General features: G+C 44.6%; 2 protein-coding genes across 2 annotated transcripts; both read left to right on the plus strand.

The window, feature by feature from the left end:
• The first annotated feature begins 992 nt into the window (after positions 1-992).
• On the plus strand, positions 993-1,298 carry LOC110337086 (60S ribosomal protein L36a-like). The gene has a single exon (XM_021219826.1). It carries the CDS (start codon positions 993-995, stop codon positions 1,296-1,298), a length of 306 nt encoding a protein of 101 aa, XP_021075485.1.
• Positions 1,299-2,923: 1,625 nt separating this feature from the next.
• Saraf (store-operated calcium entry associated regulatory factor) lies at positions 2,924-18,536 on the plus strand. Its single transcript, XM_021219131.2, has 6 exons — positions 2,924-3,184; positions 9,414-9,592; positions 12,330-12,729; positions 15,231-15,369; positions 15,969-16,123; positions 17,785-18,536. Exons 1-6 carry the CDS (start codon positions 3,079-3,081, stop codon positions 17,808-17,810), a joined length of 1,005 nt encoding a protein of 334 aa, XP_021074790.1. The 5' UTR covers positions 2,924-3,078; the 3' UTR covers positions 17,811-18,536.
• Positions 18,537-20,500: the final 1,964 nt, after the last annotated feature.

Raw genomic sequence — 20,500 nt, forward strand, 5'->3', positions numbered from 1 at the left:
TGATGTTTATGTAGGAATAGAAATCCTGACTAAGACAGACACCCTTTCATGTTTTAAAACCATAGTCTAGAACTATATATGATATGATGGGGGCTCAGATAATGGAAGGTTTTTTTTTTTTTGTAAAATTAATTAGGCAATTCTACATTCCAAAATCCAAAAGGCACCTTTACTCTTGCTCCAATTTTCCAGCAACAGTGGCCAATACAGATAACTGTCTCTCCCAATATCACACTGCTACTTCCCTTTTCTGTTTCCTTCTTTTACTCCTTTTATTCCCTGTCTCTCTGTCTCTCTCTCTCTCTCTCTCTCTCTCTGTGTATGGAGAGGTATACCATGTAGCAGTCAGAAGAGAACTTTATGGATTTCTCTCCTTTAACCTTAATATGGTGTCCTAATTTTCTTTTTACTGCTGTGGTTATAACTTTCTGACCAAAAGCAGCTTGGGGAGGAGTTTGTTTCATCTTATAGCTCAGTCATCATTTCCTTCTTTGAGGAAAGTCAGGGCAGGAACTTAAAGGCAGGAACCTGAAGGCAGGAACGGAAGCAGAGGCCATTGGAGCAACCGTTCTCCATGGCGTGCCCAGCCTGCTTTCTTTCTTACACAGCCCAGAACCATCTGCCTCAGTTCTGACATGACCCCGAGTGAGCCAGGCCCTCCCATCAGTTATTAGTCAATAAAATGTTCCTACAGACTTGTCTACTGACCAGTCTGGTGAGAGTCCCTCTTCCCAGATGACTTTAGCTTTTAAGTCAAGTTGACAAACAAACACCCCCCCCCCCCGAAAACCACCACCACCAACCAGTACATATGGGTGTCAAGGATCCAAATGAAGACTTTGTGGCAAAAGGGTCTTTATCTGTAGAGCCACCTTACTGCTCCCCTTGATTGCTTGCTTTACTAGAGATCTCTTTTAAAAGTATTTTGAGGATCTTCTACTCAAGATAGAAACAGCAGTATAGCTTTCCGAGCTGATAGCGCTCCTGCGAACATGGTGAACGTTCCTAAGATCCGCCGGACATTCTGCAAGAAATGTGGGAAGCGCCAACCCCGCAAGGTGACACAGTACGAGAAGGGCGAGGATTCTTTGTATGCCCAGGGGAAGCGGCGTTACGACAGGAAACAGCGTGGCTATGGTGGGCAGACTAAGCGTATTTTCCACAAAACGGCTAAAACTACGAAGAAGATTGTGCTGAGCCTGGAGTGCGTCGAGCCCAACTGCAGATCTAAGAGGATGCTGGCTATTAAGAGATGCGAGCATTTTGAACTGCGAGGAGCTAAGAAGAGAAAGGGCTAAGTGATCAAGTTCTAAGACAATTTTGTTATGAAGACAATAAAATCTTGACCTTTCGCTCCCTTAAAAAAAAAAAAAAAAAAAAAGGAAAATATAATCCCATAGCTTGGCCCTTCTCTCCTCTTTGCCTTGTCTAAATTTTATGCCTATTTGCCGCTTTCTATGGCATCAAAACCAGCTGGACTTTACATTAGCTTTGAACTTTGGGTGTGGCTATTTCTTATCTCCTTGGCCTGCTTGCTTGTACATTTAACACTCGCCTCCAACTCAATCAATGAAGGACAGAATCCTGTATTATTTGTTTGGAATTTTAAGATTGCTGCGTTCCACCCAGAACCCCCATGTCCCGATTCCTGTTCTTAGTTTCTTAGAAACGTAGTTTCACTGGTCTTGTTTGCCTATCTCATGCCTCCAACTTTAAAATTCTCCATTGTATCTACACTACCCAGTTCAGTACCTGCCGGGTAGGTTTGGACAAGTGTGTTAGAATCTCAACCTAAAAAGGCTGTGTGGATGCCTGACTGCTTCTCAAAACATAGCCAGAGCAGGGTGTCAGGGTGCGGGGTGGGGGAGAGGGGCGATGGAATGAGGTGAGGGGGGAGTGGAGGTGGGGTGGGATGTTAACCACTAAGCCACTGACCATGAAGGTTAGATGTCTACTTTTTTTTTTTTTTTTAAGATTTATTTTATTCATAAGAGTACACAGCTGCAGCTGCAGCTGTTTTCAGACACACCAGAAGAGGGCATCAGATCTCATTAAAGATGGTTGTGAACCATCATGTGGTTGCTGGGAATTGAACTCAGGACCTCTGCAAGAGCAGTGCCCTTAACTGCTGAGCCATCTCTCTAGCCCAGACCTCTACTTTTTTTTTTTTTTTTTAAGATGAGTTCTTTTCTTCTTATTCACATCTCAAGCGTCAAATGTCATTCCCCTAGGCGGGCTTTTCCAGAATTTGCCTCTCAGTGTGTATTATCTTGTTTTCTTTTTTGATAACAAACTTACTAATTATTATTTTTATTTTTTTGTCCCGTGCTATGTCATCTTAAACTTCCCGAATACAAGGACCTTGTTATTTTCCATGGCTAAAACAGAGGCTGTCTTTTATTTTGTATTTTATGTTATATTAGGTATTCAGCATGTACTTATTGAATGACCGCATCCAAGAAACTCAGACTCGCAGCAGACTTCAAAGCACAGAGAAACGTTTTGTCTGGGTGGTTGAACTGAGCGAAGGATCCATGCTCGGAAATCACAAAGTCATTCCCTTGGTGCCTTTCTGCCTGATTCCCTTTTAGTACATGGTAACTGAACACCCCAAGCTGGTGTTAGGTCCCCAACCTGCAATATAGCGCCCTACAGAAAGGTTACTGAAATTTTGAATTTAAGTATTATTAGATTATTTCCTCGATTTCCCTTTCAGAAAGTTTCTAACTTCTAAAACTTTGGCAGCTTTGCACTGAACGAACCTTCCGGAACATTCGGGCACTGGCTAGGGTACCAGGGCACTGACAGGTCTCAAGGTGTCTGCCCCCGAGACTCCGCCCCCACGCGACAGCGCCCTGTCTGGTCCCGCCCACAAGGCGGTGCAACCGAACGCGACCAATCACGGACGCCTACGTGCCGCAGCGGCAGTGACGTCAGGTTGGCGCAGGACGAAGTGTCGTCGCGTCGTGCTGCTGTCAGGTGGTCTCCTTTGTGGTGGGTTCCCGTGGTCGCTGCGCAGCGGCCCGCCGACTTCCGCAGCGCGTCTCGGGCCGCCGAGCGCCGTCTCCACCCAGCGCCATGGCTGTGGCCGCTGGCGGCCGCCCGAGAGCCGCGCGCTGCCCGCCGTTGTTCCTGCTGTCACTCCTGCTGGTAGCCGGCCCTGCGCTGGGCTGGAACGACCCCGGTGAGTGTCGCCCCGCGGCTGCCCGGCCCCTTCATCACCACCCGCTTTGGGCCACTCTCCTCCTTGTCTGTCGTCTCCTGGCTTCTTTGCTTTGCCTCTAGGAGTGGGCGGGGCGCACGAATCCGGTCAGAAAAGTTCTCCAGGTCCCCGGACTCCCAGATGGTCCGCTTTTCTTGTCCTGAGACCCGATGACAAGTTTGACTCTCTACCTGCGCATCTTGTCTTGTTAACATGGCTGTTCGATGTCATCATCGCCCACTGTTGTCATGGCTGCTTGTTGCTATGGCTCGTCGTTACCAGGTCTGAGTCCCGAGTAGGGGCCAGGACAGCAAACTTGGATTTCTGCTGTTTATTCTAATTAGTGTCGCAAACTGCGTTGCTTATACTAGCTTTTTAAATGCTTTTCACTGTGCATGAGAAATCCAAAATACATTTTCTTAACTTTTATGTGAAAATACATGAGAATTGGTTAGATAGGGAGCGCTCTCCCTCGCGGTCCCCCTCTCTCTGTTGTTAAAATGTAGACATAAACTCGCTGACCATTAAAATGACATTTTTTTTTTTTTGGCGTGGAGTGGAAAGCTGTCAGGCATGGAAAAATACAGCAATGGCAGTGTATGCCTGGGTTTTGAATTTGATCAACAGGTTTATTTTTGTAAGATACTTTTGTTCGTGGTTTTGAATTTAAGCAACAGGTTTATTTTTGAAAGATAATTTTGTTCGTGCGTGCTGGAGTGGTCAGTGCAGTTGATCTGCACTCCACACTGACTGAGCTTTAATTTGATAAGAATGCCTTGCTACGCAGTTTGGAATAGATTGCCTGTACACTTTGCCTAAGTAATCCTAGAAGGTTGTGTGAAACATCGAGAGACCTGATAGACCTGATTAGAATTCATTGAAAACCTGGGGAACTTTGGAGACGTAGACTCAGGGGAATTATAAGGACAAAAACAACCACATTTAAATTAATGGTGAACCACTTCCTGGTGGTTCTTAGTCTACTTTTGCTGTAAAATTATTGTTCTGGAACGAAAGCACCAAAATATTTTTGCATCGTTAACTCAATTGGTTTCTACCTCATTTTAAGACGTTTAGGAACTGTTTTATGAAGGTACCTGATTGGAATATCGATTATTAAGGTGTAGTTAAGCAACTCCTTAATTTATTTTTTGTTTACTTTGTATAAATACTTAGTAATACATCTGGGAGAGGAAAAAAAGCACCATTCAAAGATTACTTAAACATTTTCATTTTTTTTTCTTGAATATTCCTTTAAGCCAGTGTTTCTCAACCTGTGGGTCGAATTCCCTTGGGGAAGGTCAGATGACTCTTTCACAAGGGGTCACCACTGGAAAACAGATACTTAGATTACTACTCATAACAGTAGCAAAATTTCAGTTATGAAGTAGCGGAGAAAATAATTTTATGTTTGGAGTCAGCATAGCAAGAGGGACTGCATTAAAGGCTGGAAGAGTTGGGGAGGCTGAGAACCGCTCCCCGCCCAAGCACTCTGAGTTTTGGATGCTGAGAGTGTCCTGTAGTGAAATCAGTTATGGACACTGGTTTAAAGGCAGAAGGGAACTTAAAAAATATCCGCTGATTAGGAAAGAGGACACCATTAAAGTGATGTTTTTCAGAAACCTAAAGGGTGGGAGGTGTAAATGATATGATGTAAAAAATATGAAAGTTCATTTGGAAAACAGGCTGAAATGTAGGTGGGAGAGAAACAGGCCAGTGAAAGGTGATTTTTCTTGTAGGTTCCCAGAGCAGTGACCTCCTTAGGTGGGGGAGAGCCAATAGAGTTGGATTATCTCACAGGTTTTGAAGTTGGGTATTCTGATTAGGTGTGAAGGGGCAGATAAGGATTGGGGGTGGCAGTGAGGGGCAGACCTTCAATCCCAGCACTGGGGAATCTCTAAATTGAAGGCCAGCTTGGTCTAGAGAGCAAGTCCCAAGACAGCCAGGGCTGCACAGAGAAACCCTGTGTTTGCTTGTTTGTTTGTTTTAAGGGGCAGATAAGGATGGTGCAAACCTTCTGGCTTGGCTTGAGTGACTAAAGTGTTAATCAGTTTCCTGAGATGCTGCCAAGTGTAGGGAGAATTGGGTTAGGGGCCTTTCGTTTATCGTAAGCCTGACACCTGAGAAAAGATCTTTGAGTTATGAGTCTGGAGTTCGGGGATTCTTTGTGAGCTTTGTCTGGTGGAACAGGTTGGGGCTGGTAGTTTGTTCTTAACCGTGAAAGCTCTCTAGAGAATGGCGCTTTGGGGTTTTGGTAATTATACTCCTGTGTATATGGTTCTTAAAATTTTCTACCAGTCAATTTTAATAAATTATATTTAAGGTTTACAATAAATTCAAAGACCACAATCTTAATTTTATAGGTGATGAAACTTATGAACAGACAAATTTATTGCCTTGGCCAAAGTCATGTTAAGTTGGTGAGGCCAATTTAGTTCAGTGGCTTTTGCATTATTAAATTGTCCTGTGATAAATTCAATCCATTGTTACTCATAGAATATTAATAGTGTAACTTTTAAAGTCATAGACCATTTTCATTGTTTTAGTTTTTTATGTATGAGGTAGTAATTTGGATTTAGTATAGCAAACTTTAATATAGCTGTTGGAAATTTTAGATTTTTAAAAAAGGATTTATTTTTATTGTTTTAATTATATCCACAGAGGTCAGAGGCATGAGGTACCTCCAGAGCTGGGGCTACAGGCAGGTGTAACCACTTGATATGGGTGCTAGGACTTGAACTCAGGTCCTCAGGAGGAGCAGTGTGTGCTCTTAACTGCTCAACCATCTTTCCTACCCTACCCGACAGACCTTTTTTTGGAGGCACTGTTTCATATGTCACTAGCCCTGACAAGGTGATTCTGCCTGGGCTCCCAAAGGGTTTACGTCCTAGAACTTTGTCTCACAGGGAATTAGGTTCATACATGGTTGCAGGTGGATTTCCTTCTAGCTGCACCAGGAGTTACCTTACCTCCACCTATTAGAGACATGCTTGCTCTCCTTCTTTTTGTCTGCAGTTGACCTTGTTAACACTAGGTAGTGAAGATGCAGTTTTTGGTAAGGTTGAAGTCAAGCATCCATTAGTAAAGAGTCTTCAAGTGTGAACTCCAGAAGTTTCCTTAAGCATCTGATTGGGGATACTGCTGATTGCACTCAGAATTAAACTCAGTGGTTTATATTTAACTTATTTATTTTCTTTTAGTTGAGGTAGGGTCTCTATAGATTGTTTTGCTTTCCTTTTAATTTTTTTGAGACATGGGTTTATGTAGCCTGGGCTGGCCTTAAACTTGTTTGTAGCCAAGGCTAACAGTTCGAGTGATAGTAAATTCTTTTGATTTCATAATGACACAAAATGAGTTTATTTTGTTTCTACCATGGTGGTTAGTCAGTGTGTTAAATTGGCCTTCTCTTTCTTGTGAAGTTACCCTTTGCCCACTTGGATTGGCGAACAATTGGTGTAAGGATCTTGGCATTGTACCAGAGTTTTACCGCTAGTCACTCCGTGTCTGTATCTGACTCCTGAGGGTTAGAAAAGGAAAGTGAAAAACGTCTGATTCTGTCTGATTCTGTCTTAATTATTAGCTAGCATTGTAAAGGATGGAGTGGAGCCTTCTCTCATCAGTGAGGCTGTTTATATCTCCTGCTGGGAAATCAGGCTGCGTGTTAAATTTTTAATTTTTAATAACTATTTTTTAAAGTAGGGAAGTAATTGGTTGCCATGTTAGCAGTGAGTAAAATTTTGATATTCACTGAGTATTATGGTTTCTTGTTTCTATATTTTTCATGATTCGATCCACTATTTGTCTTTAAAATGCAATATAATTTATAAGTGAAAACAAATAATAATATTTCAGAAGTTAAAAAAACATAACATTGATACTGAATGCACTTAATTTTCTTTATGTGTTTGAGAGTTTTGTTACTTATATACAGAGGATGAGCCAAGTTTTGCAATCAAAAATTTTTATTAAAACTGTAGACCACTGAGGTGGCTCAGTGGGTGAAGGTGCTTGTAGCCTAGCCTAAGTTCTGATCCCTGGCACCCACCTGGTGAAAGGAGAGTACAGTGTCCACAAATCGTCCCCTGACCTCCACATGTCATACTCACATACACAAATACAAATCTAAAACTCCCCACCCTGTTTTTGTTTTTTTGAGACAAGGTCTCCTGTTGCCTAGGTTGGCCTTAAACTCAGTGTGTAGCAGACCTAGGCCTCGAACTCCTGATCCTCCTGCTCGGCCTCCTAAGTATTGGAATAAGACTGTGCTAATACTTTAATAAACTGGATTTAAAAAGATGAGAGGAGGGCTGGTGAGATGGCTCAGCACGTAAGAGCACTGACTGCTCTTCTGAAGGTCTTGAGTTCAAATCCCAGCAACCACTTGGTGGCTCACAACCATCCGTAACGAGATCTGACGCCCTCTTCTGGTGCGTCTGAAGATAGCTAGAGTATACTTAGACATATTAATAAATAAATCTTAAAAAAACAAAAAGATGAGAGCAATGTGGAATTAATTCTCTAACTGCTTTTCGTCAGGTCAGGTGACTACAGAAGGGAGACCCAGAGTGAGTCATTCACCTGTGAGTACGCAGGACAGCCACTTCGCACATTTACACAGGATAGTATTTAGCATAATCAGTCTTCCATCTTTATGTCTGGAGTCAGATAACAATCGAACCTGCCTCTTCCTCTCCCCCACCCCTTTCTTTGTTATCTAATTGAAGCTGCATTTTGAAAGCCAACCCTGAACCCAGCTGTTGGCCAGAAGAACTCTGTGATCAGATCTTCATGGCAGCCAGCACTCCCTGTTTATCAGCTGGTCAGTCCTTTGCTTTTGGTTAACACTTTTGTTGCTTTTGAGACAAGTTCTGGATATTTAGCCCAGCCTGAGCTCCAGCTCATGATTTTTCTTGCCTCAGTCTCCCAAGTGCAGGGGTTATAGCCAGCTGGGGAGGAACTGTTTGCTGTGCGTGCTGTGTGGCAGGGTCTGCCCTACCTAAGTATAATCTCTCACCCAGCACCGGTTGCTCAGTAACCCCTCCCTCCTCCCCTGTTGAAGTGCCTCACAGCCAACCAAAACTTCCAAGTATTGGAGTCAGTTTATTGCTCAGCTTTTCCAATTGTGTGCCAATTATGGAACAACTTATAGTATATAATTTATAGTATACATTTAACTTTTCATATACACAAACCAGATCTCTGTATGTACTTGGCTGTGCATGCGTGTGCTGTGGATGCCAGAAGAGGGCCAGGCCCTGCAGCTTATAGCCAGCTGCCCTCTCATGGCTGTAAATATAGAACCGGCTCTTGAGGTACTTTAGGTTGCAAGGCCGATTTTAAATTTGTTTTGATGTCTGTCTGATCAGTAAAGTGTGAATGGAGATCTGTGTCTGCTAACAGAAATGACTGACCATGATTATGATTGGGAACTGAATAGGCCTAGTGAGAGCCCAGTGGGTAAAGGTTCTTGCCACACAAGCCTGATGAGTTTGAGCTGAACCAGAGAGCCAGCCCCAGGAGTTGCCCTCTGACCCCCCACATGGACGATGGCATGGGTACCCACAGCCCCTCACATACCACTAAAGAAAGAGGTTAAAGAGCAATACTTGCTGCATGTTTAAGTTTAATTAGGTAATCTAACAAGGCTCTAACCAGTGTATTTTTGTTGTGCTCTGACGGGGTATTTTTCAGTCTCTCGTGTTGTCACAGAAACAGGGAGCTGGAGAAAGTAAGACTGGCTTTTAAAAGGAAGAGGTGACATTAGGATGGAACTGTGGGCAACATGACCCTCACTCTGTAATATAGTAAAGAAACTAGTGATAGCAAAGATACACACACACATACACACACACACACACACACACACACCCTTCTGCCTGTGTAGAACTGTCAAAATGGCTATGAATACTACTATGTAGTAGTTTTATATTAAACTTTCCTTCTGTTTTAGCAAAAAATTATATAGAACTTGTGATGAAGAAGCATCTAGCTTACAGTGATGAGGTTCTCAGTGTGGTCATTGGGTTTTGTGTGAAGGGCCTGGGAGCTGTTGGGGGGCCTGAGTCCTCTCTCTCCAAAACCGAGAGAGACACTTGACTTTGAACCTGCTCCTTAGGATGCCTTTCTGGGTCTGAGATGGGTTCTCCCTCTGCCTTTGGGGTGTTGGCACTTGCTTCACAGGCACTCACTTTGCTGTGTGTTCTTCTTTCAGACAGAATACTCTTGCGGGATGTGAAAGCTCTTACCCTCTACTCAGACCGCTACACCACCTCCCGGAGGCTGGACCCTATCCCACAGTTGAAGTGTGTTGGGGGCACCGCTGGTTGTGATGCCTATACCCCCAGGGTGATACAGTGCCAGAACAAGGGCTGGGATGGCTACGATGTACAGGTAATAGCTACCACCTCAGCGCAGTTCCCATGGAGCTATGCTGTGGGGCACTCTTCCTGGGGAGACGTGAGCAGACACTGACTTGTCCAAGATGACAGACCAAAGTAAGGATGTCACCAACACCCGAGTTGGTAAACCAGTGAGTTTCACGGTAGCTGAAAAGCTAGAGCGCACCATATAACCTACAGCTGGACAGGTGGCAGAGTGTTCTTCTAGGCAGCCCAGCCGGTTTGAGAGTATCTCTCAGTGGTCCTTACTGTTTGCATGCATGTCACAAGGTGAAGCCTGGTGGTTTACTTTCAGAGCTTAGCGAGCTTTTCTGCAGGATGGAATGTGTCTCCTGTAGTTGGAACTTAAGCTTCCCTCCAAGATGGAGGTTAAGACAGGGTCTCACTGTAGTCCTGGTGGCCTGGAGCTGGCTGTGTGGACCAGGCTGACCTCAAACTCAGTGATTTCCTTGCAGCTTCTTCCCAGGCCTTGAGATGAAAGGCGTACGGTAATAACAGCAGCAAAAAGAAAAATTGCATAGTGTGTAAATAAAAGAGATTTGGGCTTGAAAGAAATCATCAAGAAAGATGCCCCAAAGCTGGATTTGGTGGCGCACACCTTTAATCCCAGTGCTCAGGAGGCACAGGCAGGCGGATTTCTGAATTGGAGGCCAGCCTGATCTACAAAGTGAGATCCTGTCTTAAAAACCCCAAAAAACAGAAAGAGAGAGAGAGAGAGAGAGAGAGAGAGAGAGAGAGAGAGAGAGAACAAAAAGAAAGATGCCCTAATCATGCGCTCCTATACATACATATACCCCTATGCATTCAAGAGAACTAAAAGACACATTTCTTCCCCAAATCTATAAAGATAGAGGAATATTCAAATAGCTAAAACATAGAGACAGTGGGAATGTCCTTGGTGAATGAGTCATCGGTGTAGTGCATTCCATTAGAGTTGTTTAAGTCAGTAAGAAGGACAAGAGGCTGCTTGACGCTGGAACATGGATGGGCTCTGAGAATGCTCTGCTGAAGGGAGACAGCAGTTACAGATTCCTCTGAGTCTCCTCACAGGAAATGGCTAAGTAGGGGGAGGTAAAGCAGACGGGGTGGGGGCCGGGAAGGGGAAGTGGCAGCTGTGCACAGGGCTGAGGTTTCTTTGGGGGTTGTTGAATCACACCTCAGCTTAGCTATTTATTATAAACAGTAAAACAGTGCGCCTGAACTTGAAAGAGAAACATAATTTGAACAAAACCAAACCAAAAGGCAGCAGAACCGGTTACACTTGCCTGGCTTGTACCTCTAAACATTGTGAGGGACGCATCTTATCTGTTCAGCAAAAACGAAAGAACTTAAACCTGCCTTGCTCGTTTACTTAGTTTTGATGGTGCTGTATTTCAAACCCTGGATGTTGTACATGCTCAGCCCCTGCCTGCATTACACTCCCTCTAGTCTTAGTTTTGTTTGTTTTGATGAGAGATATTTCTGTGTTCCCTGGCTGGTCTGAAACATTGTGTGCAGCCTCATCAGGCCTTGGACTTCAGTCTTTGGGCAGCCATCTTTGGCTGAAACCCTGCTTTCTCTAGGTCTCTTCGTGCCCCCCACCCCCTTGTAAAATTTAAGCATCATGGACTCTTTTTGGAGTTTTATAAATATTGTTTTTAAAAAGCTAAAGAAGGTTATGTAGGATTAGCCCCTGTAAAGTCAGTTCATGGTTTTTAGAAAATGTGTACGGAAAGTTTTGTTTTACAGAAATCGTTCGCTCTTATTTATCTGATGCTTGCTTAACAATCATTTCACATCATTCCCCTTTCTCTAAGTCCTCTCACACACTCCCCTTGAATTCATGGCCTTTTCCTCTTTAATTATTATTACTGTATATATACAATAATATATGATATACATAATTAATACTTAACTACAATGTGCTGAGTCCGCTTCACTTGTGCAAGCATGTGCGTGTTTAGAGCTGACCACATGGTATTAGATAACCAGTTAGGGGCTCTTCCCTGATTCTGATTCTTTAATGTCTGACACCTAGCTGTATGGGCCGCACCTTTGACAACAGTGGCCAGCAGGTGATAGTTTGAAGATTTGCCTTTGCTTTATAAGTTGTGGAATAACTGATACGTGTTGTCTTAGTTGCTGTAACCATGGCAACTCTTATAAGGGAAAACATTTACCGTCTAATTTGAGGCTGGCTTACAGTTTCAGTGGTTTAGGCAGCAGTATCACCATGGTGGGAAGCATGGCAGGGTATAGGCAGACTTGGTGCTGGAGGAGCTGAGAGCTCTACAGCTTTATCTGCAGGCAGCAGAGACTGTGTGCCATACTGTGCATAGCTGAAGCATAGGAGACCTCAAAGTCCACCCCCATAGTGACACACTTCCTTCAACCAGGCCACACCTCCTACCAGTGCCACTCCCTATGGGCCAGGCATTCAAATTCATGAATCTATAGGGGCCAGACCTACTCAGATTATGCTGGCTGTGGTGGCACAGACCTTTAATCTCTGTGAGTTCAAGGCCAGCCTGCTCTACAGCCAGGGCTACACAGAGAAACCCTGTCTCAAAAAACAAAACAAAAACAACTCCTCCCCCGACCCCTGCAACATGTACAGAAGGATGTGCAATGCTTCATCTGGGGAATAAGGAAAAGCGACAGCGTGAGCGCTCGCGTACCCGCCCGCCAGCAGCCTAAGAAGCACCTAGTAGACCCACATCTGTGATGTTGGCGCTCTCTTTCCTTCACAGTGGGAATGCAAGACCGACTTGGATATTGCATACAAATTTGGCAAAACTGTGGTGAGCTGTGAAGGCTACGAGTCCTCTGAAGACCAGTATGTCCTCAGGGGTTCCTGCGGCTTGGAGTACAACTTAGATTACACAGAGCTGGGCCTGAAGAAACTGAAGGAGTCTGGAAGGCACCAGGGCTTCTCTGATTATTATCACAAGCTGTACTCCTCAGATTCCTGTGGCTTGATCACCATTGCAGTACTGTTTGTTCTCGCCTTTGCGGTTTACAAGCTGTTCCTCAGCGACAGCCAGGGGTCGCCTCCTCCGTATTCTGAGCACCCGCCATACTCAGAGCACTCTCAGAGGTTTGCCAGCGCTGCAGGGGCGCCTCCCCCGGGCTTTAAGTCGGAGTTCACAGGTATGTTTCCCTGCTCAGCGGGTCCATGGGGGTGTGGGAGCTGGCCAGTCTCATGCCTTGTTTGAAGAGAAGATTAACATTGTTGACCTACTGAATTTTAAAAAATCTGTTCTTTTTTCCAAAAAAGATAAAAAAAAATGTGTCTACATCTGTGTGTGGGTACCCATGGAAGACAGAAGTCAGTGTCAGATCCCCTGGGACTGGAGTTGCAGGTGGTTTTATTCAGCCGGCTCATGTAGAAACCACACATGGGTCCTCTGCGAGAGCAGGGTGCGCTCAGTCCTTTTCTAAAGAAAAATTTAAAATTAAAGATGATTATGTACGTGCACTGTATGTGTGTGGAGATCGTCAGGGATAACCAAGTCCTTCCATCTTTTTTTTTTGGTTTTCCGAGACAGGGTTTCTCTGTGTAGCCCTGGCTGTCCTGGAACTCACTTTGTAGACCAGGCTGGCCTCGAACTCAGAAATTCGCCTGCCTCTGCCTCCCGAGTGCTGGGATTAAAGGTGTGCACCACCACGCCCGGCCAGTTAAGTCCTTCCATCTTTATTTGGGTTTTATGTGGGGATTGAACTCAGAATTGTCAGGGTTGCACTCTACTGAACACAGGTCACTGATTCTAAGAGTGTGTTAGGGTCATTGTTACTAAGGATGCCTGGTAAATTGTAGGTCATCATTTTACCTGCAAAGATTTGTTAATAGGCACTATTTTGACATCTACTTCATACTATACATAAAATAAATTCCTTAAATATTATAAACTTCCTATAAAAAGGAAAAGTACTTACTAGAATAAAATAGAGAAATATAGGTCAAGTTTTCTTGTGTGTGTGTGTGTGTGTGTGTGTGTGTGTGTCTTACTCTGTAGCCCTTGCTGTCTTGGAACTTGACTAGGCTGTATCTGTAGACCGGGCTGGCAATCTCACAAAAGTCTGTCTACTTCTGCCCCCCAAGTCCTGGAATTAAAGGCGTGTGCCACTACACCTAGCTAGATAAAGATTTCTTTAGTAGCAAAAAAGTACTAGCTGTCAAAGGAAAGACAGGTAAACTAGATTTTAGTTTAAGAATATCTGTTTAAGAGCTGGTGAGATGGCTCAGTGGGTAAGAGCACCCGACTGCTCTTCTGAAGGTTCTGAGTTCAAATCCCAGCAACCACATGGTGGCTCATAACCATCCGTAACAAGATCTGTTACAGATCTTCTGGAGTGTCTGAAGACAGCTATAGTGTACTTACATATAATAAATAAATCTTAAAAAAAAATTAAAAAAAAAAAAAGAATATCTGTTTATCAGAAAAGAGTCCTAAGAAATGAAGAAGCCAGGCCACAGGTTTGGGTAAAGACTTTGTAAAATATGGATCGGAGAGATGGATTAAGGCTCACAAACAAAAAGACAAGATTTACAAAACTTACTGCTGACAGAAGACTCGTCTAGACTATATAAAGACATCCGTCTCTCTGAGAAAAGACAAGCTCTTTAAACTGGGCAGAGAGGGCCAACTAAATGGCTAAATGACTGAGTGGCTTGCCTGCAAGCCTGATGACCTGAATTTGACCTTCAGGACCAGGCGACGGAAGGAGAGAACTGACATTCACAGGTTGTTATCTGACCTCTGTACTCACACGCTGTGCTGCTGTGTATAACCTCAAATAAATAAAATTGGGCAGAGGGTTCAAAGAGCCATTTTATAGTAAGAGGATCCCAGGGTCTTGAAGAGTTAGCTCGGTGGTTAAGAGCACTTCCTGCGTCCACAGAGGACCTAGGTTCAATTTTTGGCACTCACATAGCAGCTCACAGTGAAAACAACCTAGTCTCAGGGGTACCCAGTCCTCTTCTGACTTCTGTGGGTACTGAGCAGGTGCGGGTACTGAGTGGACAGGGTAGGGAGGCTGAGTACTGCTTATCTCAGAGAATGTACACGAGGTATCTATTAGGCATTGTCACAGATCTCCGAGGGGCTAAAATGACTTATTGATGTGGGGTGGTTACATGGAGGGAACATAGAACAAGCTTGTTGTTTTGTAGGTATTTTTAGAATTAGCACTTTCCTCGGTGTTTACTGTGTCCTCTAAGTGGAAGATGATGATTGTAGTCTTGACACCATAATGATAAATGTCAGGCTGCCTTTCCCATCAGAGACTCGGGTACAGTTCTCACCTGGAGTTCTTACAGAGCTTCACAGCTTAGGAAGGAAGACTCTGAGAGGGCCGTTACGTCTTCTAGAAGCGGATCCTGAGCAAGGGAGACAATCCTATAGGAAGACTGTACTTGCAAGTCCTAAAAACCTCTCCCTCCCTCCCTCCCTCCCTCCCTCCTTCTGCTTGTGGGAATTGTGTTCCTGGGACATAAACTGATATTTTATAAGCACCCCTTTTGGATTCAGCTTGTTTATGTGTTGAGGGCTGAACATTATTAGTAAATAGTACTATAGATGAAATAGTGAAATAGATGAAATAATGAAACGTCATGTGTGTACATCTAATAATGTGCTTTCTATTTTAAGGACCACAGAATACTGGCTATGGTGCAGGCTCTGGCTTCGGGAGTGCTTTTGGAGGCCGAGGCTATGACAGTTCAGGACCGGGGTTCTGGTCTGGCCTGGGAGCTGGAGGACTGCTCGGGTATTTGTTTGGCAGCAACAGGTAAGTTTGCGCTCGTCTCCTTTGTCCTTAGCTTCAATGGATGCCTCTGCTTTGCTGAGTTTGAATCTAGCTTTGCAAGGTGACCTCACCCTGCTAAATAGGATTTTTTTTTTTTTTTTTTTTTGCATCGAGAGGAAGGAACAGGGCTTTGGTTTGCTTTGGTCAGTATTATGGCTATTATTTTCCCTCATTGTCTTCTTTCCTGTGCTGTCCTAAGTGATAGAGAGCAAGAAAGAAGGCAGAGGAGGCCGCAGCAGTTGGGAAGGGGCAGTTGTCAGTGTGCTGGGAAGGGTGATGGAGGGCGGCCTGGAGAAGAGCCTGGGCTGGGTTTGCAATGTCCTTTCTGGTGCTCTGAGTTCAGGCTTTGGGTGTGATGTTCAGAAGGAGTACTTCCTGCCGCTTTCTGTCCCCACAGCAGCTGCTGTAGCTGGCAGAGGTAGACACTAAATCTGTGCCACGGTAACCCTCCCCTATCAGAACATGCTGGAAAAAAATGCTTCATAAAGATGCTGTTTTCTGATGACTTAGAAAGCAGGAAGTAGTTGTAAATTGCAGTGAGAAAAAAAGATGGCTGCATGGCTGCCTTTTGTGTCTTTCAGGGCGGCGACCCCTTTCTCGGACTCGTGGTACCATCCCACCTACCCTCCTTCCTACTCTGGCGCCTGGAGCAGCCGGGCCTACTCACCGCTGGGTGGAGGCGCAGGGAGCTACTGTGCATCCTCCAATACAGACTCGCGAACCAGACCAGCATCAGGTAAATCGAGATGCTCCTGCCCATGAAAATGTCAGTAGCATGGTTAACTGAGACTGACACCAAATTCAGTCATTCTTCTCCACTCCTTAAATATTTCCTAAAAACAGCTTTGAAATCAAGCCTTTCTGGATGTTAGTGTCTACAAATGGTTAACTCTGAATACATTAAGTTCTAAGTGAGGGCCTTCAAGGTTTGTAGAAGCCTGGCCTTTAAAATTCAAGAGAATTACAAAAATAGATTGAGTTCCACTTTAAAAAATGTCAGCAGTATGATTATAATATGTACTCGAAAGAGTGAAGAGGGACAGAAAGCAAAGATAAAATATAAAAACGAGAAACCATCCGCTGTTAGTGGTGGTGGGAAACAAGGGATTTACATATCTTCCCAGTTTGTCTTTATTCAGAAGGAAGACACGGAGCAATGAATAATTCATGAAATTCATGGAAACATAGAAATTGCTTAAAAGTATAAAAGTAGAGTTCTTAGCGCTAGTTTGGATAGACATGAAATAATCACTTTTTACCTACTAAACCTGAACCTAAGCATCCCTAGGTCCCGGCAATTACACTGTCAGGTGCAGCCACCCCTCTAAGTGGGGGTGGTATTGCTTCCAGGGTTCCCACACACACCCAAGCCCCTTACATAAAGATGGCATTGTATCTGCCTATCACTAGCACAGCGTGTTCTCCAGGTGTTGTACATCATCTCTGAACAACCTAAGGTCCTCAAGACAATGCACACATTATGTCTGTAGTTGTTACACCAATGTTTAGGGGAGGACAAGGAAAATAGGTATGTGCCCATTACAGGTGTATCTTTAAAAAATATATTCAAGCCGGGCAGTGGTGCTGCACACCTTTAATCCCAGCACTTGAGAGGCAGAGGCAGGCGGATTTCTGAGTTTGAGGCCAGCTTGGTCTACAGAGTGAGTTCCAGGACAGCCAGGCTACACAGAGAAACCCTGTCTCAAAAAAAAAAACAAAAACATATATATATATATATATATATATATATATATATATATATATATATATGTGTGTGTGTGTGTGTGTGTGTGTGTGTGTGTGTGTGTGTGTGTATTCAAACGTTAGTTGGTTGAGTCTATGGATGTGGAACTCACAGACACAGATAGGCAGCTGTTTTTCAGCAACAGGTACATACCTTCTGCACTGAAGATTAGCACAGCGATGTTCTAAACTATTGACAGCCTGTTTGTTATGGAGTATGTGGGGTGATGGGTGGGTGGTATTCAAATAACACATTAAACCATTAAAAGTCCACGGCCCCCGTTTTGTCCCCTTACCGGTGCGTTTGAGTTGTGAGTGAGCAGGACATGGTGTATGGCCCACTGCCCTTTCTGCATTTTTTGGCTTAGCTTTGCATATTCATGGTTATTATTTGCATAGGGGCATGTGGCTTGCTTGTTAGCTAGCTCACAAGGGAGCACTTCTTTGCCTTCCTGATGGCAGTTGTGGACTTGATGGCTGAGGATCTGCCTTGTTGGGTCCCACACTGTCCTGGTCCACGTCCTGCTCCGTGGTAGCCTTCCCTCATAGCTTGCTTTCTTCTGTGCTGACAAGAAACACATACAACTTCTGAAACCTTATGAACAATTATTATATATTTTGAAAAGCTAATGCAGACTGTTTTTCTTATCCTAGGATATGGCGGCACTAGAAGACGGTAAAATAGGAAGTTGAAGGCAAACACTGGATGCAAAGTTTCTGATTTGTCATCACCATCTCTTTAGCACCTGGATAATGGGAATATCCAAAAGTTGTGTGGTGTTTGGTCCTTGTGTAGCTTTTCGTGTCCCATTGTTTGTGGCCAAGAGTCGATATGTGACAAAATACTTATGTTTTGTATGATGATGTAACATGCATTTCAAAGCGATGGCTACTGCGGAATGCTGACATTGTCCTGCTTGTTTCTAAAGCCTTTCATATCAGAGGGGGCATTAAGAATGGAGCATCCTCCTCCTGAGACTGAGTACCGACCGCTTGAGCTGAGGGGGCTTTGGACATGAGTCATTCCCTCGCAGAAACAACAGTCCTCCATTGGAGATTAAAACAGTTGGTGTTTGCAGTTCTTCAGCTAAGCCCAGTGCTGACTACTGTTTATGCTGATTTGTGGGTTGCATGATCTGTGGAGCTTGGACCCCCCTCTGGTGGTCAGCACCTGGGGAGTGACCCTGACCTTCCGCAGGAAGGGTGGAAAGCTGATGGCTGTGTGCACAGAAGGCTTGAATTGCTAGACGTCAGCTTTCAGGTGGTAACATTCAGATGCAAAAGCATGGAGTTCCCCGTGGGTCTTAGACTGTCAGATGGTACTGTGATGTTCTGTTTCAGCCGGACATTACTATGACAATAAATTTAAAAAACAGGCAGTGTTCTTGTTCTTTGTACTAGCTGAAGCATGTTTCGTGTGTGGTTTCCTGATCTCACACAGGCGCCCACTTCTGGGGCTCAAGTGATGGATGGCGCACTTGGTTAAGAGCTTGTACTGCTCATGGGTGACCTGGGTTTGGTTCCTAGAACCCATGTCAGGCAGCTCACACTGGCCTAGACGCTGGTTCAAGGGGACATGGTAGTCTCTGGTCTCCAAGAGAGCCTGCATCCACACACGCACACGCGCACACATACACTTTAAATTGAAAAATGACTAAACAGGCTAAGAGTAGCAGTGCATACCTTTAAGAGGCAGAAGAAACCTCTGAGTTGGAAGTCAGCCAAGGTTATACAGTGAGAGACCCCGTCTCTTACAAAACAAAACAAAAACTTAGGGGACTGGAGAATCGATAAGAGTTTGCTTCCCAGTACCTGGTTGGGCAGCTTCTGACTCCTGCTCAGGAGATCTGACCTGTGAGGGTACCAACTACCCAACCTACTTACCTTCCTACCTTCCTACCTTCCTTGTCTTTCTCTCTCTTCCTCCCTCCCTCCCCTCTCCCCCTCCCCACCTCACACACACACACACACACACACACACACACACACACACATGCACACACACACACACACACACACACACACACACACACACACATGCACACACAAAATAACTAAGAACCAAAACAACAACAAAACCTTCAGGGTGGATGAGGGCCTCAGTTTTAAAAACTGTCTTTTTTTTTAAAGCAAAGTCTTCAAGTGTCCCAACCCACCAAGAACTGTTTTTTTAAATTTTCAGTTGAAGACCACAGGCTGGAGAAGTTGCAGTTCCAATGAATAGAAATGGGGGTAAAGATCTCAGACAAGGCAAGGCTTTAAAGTCCTAAGTTCCCTGTCTACCTTGCCAGTAGCGACAGCTCTACCTCTGAGAAAGCTCTACTTGCTTTGCCTGCAGGGCATGTAATCACAGAGGTGTGCCTGCAAGGCACTGCTGAGTCTCCCCAGGAGCTCTTCCCACCCTCTCTGCCTCACATCTAGACCCACGTCCCAGGAGGCACCAAAGGGTGAGGTCCAGTATGTGACCCATGCGGGGAGAGGGCTGCACACCAGGTGCCACCATACTCAGGAGAACAATATTTTAGAATGGATTTATCATATAAGCCACCCACCTTGGGAGAATCCAGAGCACACACTTCACTGCATGTATGACTCTGCTCCTATCAGGTTACCATGGAGATGAAAGTTTCCTGTGGCCTAGTGATGGCTATAACCGTTGTAGTGTCACAGGACACCCAGTACTCTTCTTTTGGTGGTGATGGTGTTAGCACGTGTGCATTCACCACCAAGCCTGGCTTTACTAACCCAGAGAGTTTTCAAGTTGGCAATCAACCATTACAACTCCTGTCACAACGTAGGAGAAAGACACAAATGCACACTCAGAACATCATGAGAAAGATTGAAATTATGTTGTCACAAACCAATGTATGACACAAGGTTAGCAAGCTACCAGGAGCTTGGAGACAGGCCTGGGGCAGATCCTTTCCCAGAACCTTCGAAAGGAGCGTGGGCCTGCTTATGTTCTCAGCTCAGACTGACAGCCTCCCCAAATGTAAGACCATATATGCTTAAGACAGAGCAAAAGCAACACCCCATCTCTGGGGGGATTGTGGAGATGCGCGATAGCGTCTGTCTTAGGGTTTCCATTGCTGTGAAGAGACACCATGACCAAGACAACTCTTGTAAAGACCATTTAATTGGGGCTGGCTTACAGATTCAGAGGTCTAGAGGTTGTCATCATGGTGGGACGCATGATAGTGTCCAGGCAGACATGGCACTGGAGAAGGAGCGGAGGGTTCTACATCTCCATCTTTGGGTAGCAGAAGGAGGCTGTGTACCACACTGGGCATAATTTTAAAGCCAACCTCCACAGTGACACACTTCCTCCAACAAAGCCACACCTCTTTTTCTTTCTTTCTTTCTTTTTTTT

The sequence above is a fragment of the Mus pahari genome, chromosome 19 (assembly GCF_900095145.1).
Source record: "Mus pahari chromosome 19, PAHARI_EIJ_v1.1, whole genome shotgun sequence".
Classification (NCBI taxonomy): Eukaryota; Metazoa; Chordata; class Mammalia; order Rodentia; family Muridae; genus Mus; species Mus pahari.